General features: G+C 43.7%; 1 protein-coding gene across 1 annotated transcript in view; it reads left to right on the top strand.

Moving 5' to 3' along the window:
* The window catches only part of TMEM14A (transmembrane protein 14A), a 13,461-nt gene extending 7,643 nt beyond the window's left edge, over nt 1–5,818 (top strand). The window contains exons 4-5 of the mRNA XM_024222711.2: nt 2,878–2,965; nt 5,142–5,818. Of these exons, the coding sequence (XP_024078479.1) occupies nt 2,878–2,965; nt 5,142–5,181 (128 nt within the window). The 3' untranslated portion in view covers nt 5,182–5,818. The remainder of the gene's footprint in view (nt 1–2,877; nt 2,966–5,141) is intronic.
* Nucleotides 5,819–9,702: the final 3,884 nt, after the last annotated feature.

Below are 9,702 nucleotides of genomic sequence, written 5' to 3'. Positions count from 1 at the left end.
GTCTCTGTACACAGAGAGCTGTTACCCTTCCCTTCATAGTTATGACAAAAGCTATACCTAGAGTAGGGGGGAAAAAACAGCAGAGAGAGAGAGTTGGCTTCTCACCACTCTGTGAAGCTTGAACCGGTCAGGGTTCCCAGGTGATAGTGGTAGCTGAGGGTCCGGAGTGCTGGAGACAGGCAGAGCTCCCACCACGATCAGTCAGGAGAGATGAAGTCCCAATGGAACCGATGCAGATTTTGGATCCAGAACACTAACTTGAGCATGGGTAGGGGGTTTTGTAGGGAAACAACAGTGGTTCAAGAGAGAGCACTAGATGAGTAAACTGATGGCTCAAGGGAGTATACCAATGTTGTTTTGGTCAGGCTAGACAATAGGAACTGATTATTCCTGGCTATGGGCGGTGTTCCTTCGAAGGAGCTCACAATGCAATTAGGCAGCTTCAGTATTTTTGATACCAGTAAAGGATTTATTTCTAGAATTGGTCTGATAACTATTGAGCTGGTTGTATGCAGGCATGGGTTCATTAACATCTGGAGCAGAGATCCACCATCATGCAGTGCTTCCCTACTTTTCTGGTCCCAGAGTTCAGTGCAGTTCTTGCCTTGGAATCTCTGTTCTCTATTCTGTATGCTAATAGAGATGCCTCCCTGTCCTACCTTCTATGCAGATGAGGCTAGGGGAGTTGCCTTAATCCTGTCATCCTTGTCCAGAGGGGTTTAGGTGTGTCTTTCACTGCCTTTTCATTGTTTTTTTGTAAGTCTCTTTCTTCTGATTGGTTTTGGTTCAAGCAGAGGCTATGGGGGGGAGGGGGGGGGAAGATGTCCTTCATGAGTCAGACAGGCTGGATACTGCCCCCGATTCCACAAGAACACAGAGCTGACAGGTAACACGAGTTTCCATTTTCAGTGTTTTTATAAATAAATTGTATATGTTGTCCTGACTTCCTTGAACTCTTGAATTCAGATTTCTGTGACTGGAGCAGCTGTGGGAATTTAGGCCATCATTTTTGAGTGCCCAATTTGAGACACCTGAAGCCTGATTTTTCAGAGGTGCTGATGCCTACAGCTCCCATTGGCTTCACTTGGAACAGGGGACGCTCAGCACCCATGAAAATTGGACCCAAGGTGTCTCAGCATTCTTGAGTAATCCAGGCATTAGTGCCTGGTCAGTAGCGCCTTTGTGGAATGGACACGCTTTTCAACCTGGAACGATGGTAAGTATATTCAGGGCTATAGGGGAAGCTCATGTGGTGGAGTGGTCTTGTTTTTGCTCAGGCACATGCCTGAGGTTAGGTTATGGGAGCATAAAAGAAAAGCGGTGATTAGAAATCACTTTTGCTTCATTGCTTAATGAGTGTATGCTTAGTGAGTGGAATTTCATGATCTGTGTTTAGCTGTCAGAACTTGTCTTAGTATTGTGGGATGAGCCTACAGAACAAGTTTATGTTCCCTTCCCAAGCAAACATAACTAATTCTTGTCCCCTGTGACTACACTGCTGTGTGACTACACTGCTGGCTTGTGGGTTCTGGAAAGGGATACTTTGGGTTGCTCCATAATAAAAAGAGGAGGAATTTAGCATCACTTCCAGCTGCAGGAGACGTAGAGGTCGGCTGCCTATGCTGAGACCTATGCTCTTGCCGACTCTTAAAAATTATTTCAAATGATAGTTCTTCATCTCCCCCCACCCTCTCAAATAGCTGTCTGTATTTTCTGGTGAATCTTTCCACTCATATAGCATTCTACTAATGTATCAAAAACCCCTATGACAGGCAGTTAAGGATTCTTTGGCATTTCCATTTTACAAATGGGGAAAGAGTAGCAGGAGCATTGTATGATTCCCACAGTAGCCTTAATTATGCCAGTGTTGGAGTTGGGGTTAGAACCTATATTACGCTGCATCAGATACCCTATCACACTACTGAGCTATCCCATCTCTTTTAGGCCAATGTGGCATTGTCCAACCTCAGAGGAACCTGCTGGGCTGGAACTTTTGGCGCTCTTGATGCCATTAGTGGCAACTCAGATGGCACAACCCCTCACAGCGAAGAATTGATGTCAGGTCTGCCCCCGTGAACCAAAGAGCCTGTGGCCATGCCATAGGCCATATCAATAACAATGTTCTTTAGGGAAAATATGTGACAAGCAGCTGTTTATATTTTCAAGGCAACCTTTCAACCAAAAGACTTAACTTTTTTTATTGCTGAGATTAGCCTTAGCATTTATAGGTTCCTGAAATTGGGGGTTGGGAAAGGCGCTATAATGGTATATGATGAGGGGATTTGTGAGGCAGTGTTCAGTCAACTGGTACAATGTGTAGTGGCTTATACTACTCTCCTGATCGCTCCGTACATGCAAATGTAGCAGAATAATTCACACTGTTTGACAGTGTTATGAGTGTCTGCAAAGTAAGATTCTGCATGTTTCTATATTTAGAAATGTTACTTACAGCTAAGAAAATCAGAGTACTGTATTTTGAAAGATTTTCGGGGCTGTAGGTTAAAATAAAGATGCACAGTTGTTTCATCTCTAGATCTCAAAGTACTCAACAAAGGAGTTAAGCATCATTATCCCCATTTTACAGATGGGGAAACCAAGGCACAAGGAGTTGCCAAGTGTCAACCAGCAATCTAGTGACTGAGCTGGGACAAGAACGCAGGTCTCCTGAGTTCTAGTCTGGTGCTCTATCCATTAGGCTATACATGTAGCTAGTTACAGCATGCTGTTAGACCAGGGGGAGCTGTATCACATGAAGTTTCACAGCAGAAGGTAGTGAAAAGTGTATTTGGTAGTCCTTTGATAAGTAACCACAGTCTTGAAAATTCCACTGCTCCATAGCTTGGGGAAAACAGTAAATATGGTGTTTGTCTGTTACAGTTTCAGCTTTTATACTGACCATTGTAATGGGAATGAGGTTCAAGAGGTCCAAGAAACTAATTCCAGGTGGACTAATAGCTGGTTTAAGGTAGGTGTGTATATCTATGTTCAGTTCCTACTGCAGTGATTTCAGCCTGTTTCAAATGGTAACCAGTTGACATCCAATCCAAGAACATGGTGATTGAAGTTGTTACCATCCAGTGATTGTTAGATGGGCTAAATGAAATGAGCATGAAGTCCAGTTTCCAGTAGACAGTTATCCTCAAAAAACGCACATCTGATAGTAATTGGGAGCCTCAGAAAAGAGGATACTAACAGTATGTATTGATGAAGGCCTTAAAAAGTACCTGAGGTAATTATGTGCCAAACTTTTTGAACATGAATACTTAAATTTGGGCTCTTAAATTCATACTCAGTGACCTAAATAAAAATGGCCTGGCTTTTCAGTAGTTCTGAGCAAATTTCACTGTAGTCCATGGAAGATGTAGTTGCTTTGAAAATAAGGCTTCCTTTATTTAGTTGTCTTGATTTAGGTAGCCAGGTATGAAAATTTTGGCCAATATTACTGCATATGATGAGTCAACTATTTCATTACTCTTCTGCTGTTCTTTATTTTTACATATAAAGAACATTTTCCATATTTATTCCATAATTTGGTTCCATAGTAATTCCAAACTTATTTTCTGTGACTCCATCTCTCAAAACATTTTTCAGTTTGCAAGTAAATTGTTTTTCTAACTGTTCACACTTCAAGATGAACATGCAAATCAATTTTTTCCTACATTTTACATCATCATTATTGAAAGATTTAGGTGTGAGAACTTTCATTGATGGTACATGCGTTGGAATAAAAATTATCCTCCTTTTTCAGAACTATAATGTCTGTGCATGGCTAAAAAAGATACACATCAACCAAACTGTCAGCTCGGTTCTCATGGTAGAATCTTCAGTAGTGATTCATAAATTTTAAGGCCCCAAGTAAATATTATGATCATAATGAGTCTGACCTCCTGCATAACACAAACCATAGAATTTCACCCAGTAATTCCTGCCACAAACCCTTAACTTCTGACGGAGCTAAAGTATTGTCAAGTGATGTAAGAGGCAGAAAGTATTCAGGTCGATATTCAGGTCCTAGGTTGAATTTGCAGGACAGATACTTAGAAATATCTTTTTGACTTGTAAAAAGAAATTTTATATGGTGTCACTGAGAGAATAAGTATGGAACTCTGGTGTCACTTTTCTGACAATAACTGCATTTCATGCATGCAGGCCATGAATAAAACAATCCCCTTAGATTAATATTTGTGCAATGTCTTTATTAACATCTAGTATAGTACTCTTTGTATGGCTAAACCAGCTCACCACTAAAACTAAACATACTGAACCAAATTCTGCTCTGAATTCACTGGGGCTACCCAGAGTGCAAGTCAAGACTAAGACTGTGTTTCAAAATGGAACCATTGCTGGCAACCGTTATCAGCAAACTTTGCAAGTGAACTAGTGAAGCTGCAAGTGTAGATAAGGCGAAACCACGTTCAGCATCATTTCAACTAACTGTTGTAAACAACAGCTCAATTTCCAAGTGCAGACACAGCTAAATATTCTGTTTTAACCCATATAGGGTTAAAAGATACTTAAGCGTTTCACACCACTCTTAATTAAATCTTCCTTGTAGCAACTCTGTGTTGGACCATGCCTTTTACTGTATTTATTGAAACAGTGTGAAGACTATTCAGTTAGAACATGAACTTTATGCCTGGCATGAGCACTTTGTCTGGAAATCATTAATATATGCAAAAGAATTTTGGTAACTTTGAAACCTAGAACACACTGGAAAAGCAATTCGGTATTTTTGTTTTCAAAAATCTCTCCCTCAAATGGATCAAAACTTAGAGGAGTGGTGTCTCCACTCATGTATACCTGACTTATATTCATATAACTCCATTCACACAAATATAGGTGACAGGAGAATCAGGCCCAAAAGCTCTAGAAGATTGTGCTTTCTCGAACCCGTAAGTCCCGATTCTCACTAGTGTTACATTCGTGTAATTTCATTGACATCTTCCAAGGTATGCTGGCATACAACTGGTAAATGCAATGGAGAACCAGACTCTAGAAGTGTTTTTAAAGATTTTAAGTTATAGGCTCCAGATTCTCTCATCTGTACCCAGTAGCAAATTCATGAATGGGCTTTATGCTATTTGATTGTTCATACCCAAACTTTACTGTTTCTTTTACTTTTGTTCTGTGTTTTGATGCAGCCTTTTGATGATTTTGAGATTGGTTTTTCTGCTGCTGTAAGAGACAACAGCAACTAAGGACTGAAGTACGAATATCATTTCCCTTCAACAAGCAGACAAGCTCTTTGTACTTGAAGTATGTCTGTCTTTTTTTTTGTTTTTGTTTTTGTATTTTTTCACTGTAAAAGTTAACAAATACATCTGAAATTTAATTCCTCAAAGTTCTTTGATATGTTGAAAGCTTTTTTAATTAAACAAGAAGGTTTTTGATAGTTTCTTTCTTGTATCATTGTTTTCATTTAAGCAATTTATTGGCTGGATTTTTTTTTCCAGAGGTGCCAAGGGGGCATGGCACCACTAAGAAATCAGTGGATGTTAGAAATGTTCTGCACCTTTGAAACCCGAGCTATGTATGGATGTGTCACTAAACTAAAAAGGGGATAGTATTAAACCATAATCTTGTAAGCGTCTAATATCAGGTAATCAATAGAAGCTCAACGTAACATGCAAACTAACATCTTGTCAGTACTGATCATGTAATGCACTGTGTTTTATCAAAATCACTAACAGATGAGGGTATATGCTTGTGCTCCATATTGCACTAGAATATATTTTGTTTCTAAACATGTAAATATCTCCTTCCAGGGGCTAGAAAATGTATACATTGTTACCAGTAATCAAATAAAAGATGGAACATATTAAGCAGTTTCTCTTTTAATCTTTCATGTTGACCGACCAACTCCAGAGACCATTATTTGTAGTGTCAAGTGAATGGAAGAGTTTTGATTGGTAGCTGTGTACGCCTTTCCTCCTAAGAGTCCAATTCCATAAGGTGCCCTCAACTTCTGTTGAAATTAATAGAAGTTGAAGAATGCTGAACATTTTGCAAGATTGGGTCTTAAAATCTCACTTCCAAACAAAACGTGCTCAGTTTGCAGTTGTGATATGAAACTGACTCTCAGGATTGAGTGGAGCTGCACAGGGATTCACTTCACCTCTTTACAATAACACTCCCCCATCAGCAACTGGATATTTCCAGCAACAAATTGTAGTTGGCTTCTGGCTGATCGGAGAGGGCTGCAGCTCTCCCTGTAGCTTCAAGGGATGACTGACTGGCCTTGTCCTAGCTCTTCATAGGGCAACTTTGCTACTTCTTGAACATTTGAAGAGGTGCCAGTAAGCCTGTGCCTCCCTCTTCCCCACACACAGGGGTTCCTGGGAAGAGGAAGGAAGGCAGAACTCCTGTTCCTCGGAAGGATTGGCTGAGAAGACTTTAAATGAAAAACACAGTGGTTCTAATTGTAATGTGGTTAGAACCACAGTTCTCAAATGTGGGTCACAACCCCATTTCAATGGGTTCGCCAGGGCTGGCTTAGACTTGCTGGGGCCCAGGGCTGAAGCCAAAGTCTGAGGGCGTCACCCCTGAGCGGTGAGGCTCAATGTTAGTATATAGGCTTGTGTGTTAGCCTGAAATAGAATTTGGGATTTGACTTTTTGATACTCTTATATCTTATACTAATATTTGTGAACACAGACACTGTGTGTGTTGCTTCTGCCTAGCTGGATGGGTTTGTTAGTATAATGGGAACAGATAAGAACAGTTAAAGTGTTACTGGGCACAGTGGGAGTATAATATATGAGCGCACACTTTGAGACTGCCTCAACTCCTATCTCAAGGTCAAGCAACCAGTTGGGAAGGGCAAGGGATGATGGGGGGGGGGGGGGGAGGGGGAAGACATAAGAAACACTAAACACCAAAGAAAAGCCTGGCCTTGGCCAGTACACAACCTCACTCCTTACCCCTACTATGGGATACAAAAGAGGTGGGAGGAAGACCTCCCCCCCCCCGCAGACTCATGCCCTTTCAAAATGGAACATGACCATAAGTTGTAAGGGGTGGGACAGGGGCATGCATTGCAGGTATATTTGGGCCTGCTAAGGAAGAGAAGGTGGGAATGAGGAACAGAGACACAGACAAGGCTCTGTGGCGTCAGAGCTGGGAAGGGGGATACGAGGTAAATGCTTTGCAGCATCAGACCTGGGAATGGAACACTGGGAAACAGGCTCTGCCAGCTTGTAGAGCTATGGATATGTTTACTTACAACTAACCCCAATAAACATCACATTGCCTGCACTTCCGACTTCCGGTCTTCTGCTTTCTTTCTGCGTGACAGAAACCAGGGGAGGAGGTGAAGGGGAAGCTCTGTAACACTCAAGTTCCAGGCCCCGTGCCTGGTGCTGAAGCCCTTGGTCTTCCACTTTGGACCCCGTATCTGGGGTGGGCTCAGGCTTTGGTCTTCCCTACTGGGGTCATGTAGTAATTTTTATTGTCAGAAGGGGGTTGCGGTGCAATGAAGTTTGAGAACCCCTGGGTTAGAACATTGGATGAAAAGGCTTCAGGTGTTGCTTCTTTCCACGCAGTACTCAGAGCTGTGAATCCTCTCCTGCAATTAGGAGCCTAAGCCAGGTCAGCCATTTCTCAAAAAAACACCACACATGCCAGTCACCCCAACCTCCACCCCATTGTAGCTACTAGGTCTCTAAGATCCTTGTTTTCAAATCCCACTTCTGCCTGCTTTGGGGCAAGGACTTGAAGTTGGGTCTCCCACATCCCAGGGGAGTGCATCCTGACCACCAGGATACAGTGTCAATCTCTCTCTCTCTCTCTCTCTCTCTCTCTCTCTCTCTCAACCAGTGAAAATTTGATACAGCATGGAACAGCTTCAACAGAGAGATCGAGATCCAGCCCATAATACCCAGGGGCTAGGTGGATTACGGGCTGGATTCTAGTCCCTGCTCCAAAACAGGTCACCCACATCCAGGAGAATGCCTTGATCACTGGTTCTTATTACCCAACCCCCTTCCCATCTTGAAGTAAATGCCCAGTTAGGTTGCTCATGGGTGTGTTTTGGGAAGATGCTCTGAATATATAGGCAGGGAAGGTGTAGTCTGAGAATCCCCTTGGGTATTATCCGGCCTTAGTCTTGCATCTGGCCAGCAATGGGCACCTAGGGGACTTTGCCAGCAGAAATTTAGGGCCCTAGGGACTTAGGGCACCTCCAGGGTTAGGCAGCAGCTTTTGGTGGCGGGGGAGGTGTGGTTAAAGAAGGGAGGTTTGAAGGTGTTAAGTTCCTTTGTGGATCTAGCCCATAGTCAATCAGCAAGATTTGTCTCTTGTACAGTTACAAAGTTAACCCTTGGAGTAGCAAGAGGAGCTAGCCCCCTCCCCCCATCAAAAAAAGTCCTTGTTTTTTCATTTTATTTACATGGTACATTTAGCAGTACGTCCTGTATATGCAGAGGAAACAGTGTAGCAATCAGTCAGATCCACCCTCTTGAAAAGACCACCAGCAAAGAAATAAAACCAACCCCTTTATGTTCCCTGTACTCATTAAAGAGATCACTGGCAGACTGGAATTTACTGAAATTAGCCAAGGCTCAACTGTAGTTGCTGAAAGGATACTGAGTGCACTTTGGGCTTGTCTAAATGGCTTTCAGCCCTGGTGATGCACCCATTAGTGATTCTTGTCAGGCCCAGGGAAATCTCCTCTTGGTAGCAAATGTCATAGGGCAGCCACCTGTGGTGCTCTCCAGTGTCAGGTCACAGCACAACCGGTGCACCTGCCTCAGGGTTCCCAGAAATAGTCCAAACAACTGAGTAGGAATAGCCCTTGCAGGGTTAGTTTATTACAAAGGAAAGCTCCATCATCTCGCCTCACCTCCAGGTGTCGCACTGGCATGTCTCATTACGCCTCCCCTCAGCTTTCAGCCCCCTCCGGCTTCAGCTCTCCAACTCAGGCCTGGTCTACACTTGGGGGGGGGGATGGATGGATCAATCTAAGATACGCAACTTCAGCTACGAGAATAGCGTAGCTGAGGTCGACGTATCTTAGATCAACTTAGAATCACTTCGTGTCCTCGCAGCGCGGGATCGGGATCGACGGCCACCGCTCCCCCATCGACTCCACTTCCGCCTCTTGCTGTGGTGGAGTCCCGGAGTCAACAGCAGAGCAATCGGGGATCGATTTATCGCGTCTACACTAGATGATCCGGCGTGTAGCGTAGCCGTACCCTCAGAGTCAGCAGGCATGTCCCTCGGCTGCTCTCAGACTGCAGCCCTCTCAGGCCATGGTCTTCTGGTTCAGGAAGCTCAGCAGGCATCACCCTCTGCTGCTTCCTGCCCATTCCTGCCTTCTTCCAGGGAGGGGCTGCATAGCTTTCTGCAGGTTTTCCCAGGGCAACTGTCTGCTGTACCTTCTGTTTCTCCCCTGTGTTCAGAGAGCCCTCACCTGCCCCTTCCTCCCTCTAGAGCCCAGGTGCCCTCTTACGCCGAATTGGAGATCAACTGACCAGACACACGTGCACTGGCTTCTTCCCTCTTCAAGGGATGTTGCTGTCACAAGGTGACACTAATACTTCAGAGGCCAGCAGCCATCACATCTCTCCCCACACCCACCATCTCTTCAAAATGGACTAGCAGTGGGGAACTGAGCTCATTGGGAAACAGTAACATCCTTCTCTGGCCCACCTTGGAGTCAAGGATGATATGCAGCATGGCTGGCTGTTCCTCAAATCACTCATC

The sequence above is a fragment of the Terrapene carolina genome, unplaced genomic scaffold (assembly GCF_002925995.2).
Source record: "Terrapene carolina triunguis isolate 2854851 unplaced genomic scaffold, T_m_triunguis-2.0 Scaffold42, whole genome shotgun sequence".
Lineage (NCBI taxonomy): Eukaryota > Metazoa > Chordata > Testudines > Emydidae > Terrapene > Terrapene triunguis.
This window is presented reverse-complemented; position numbering and strand designations above follow the sequence as displayed.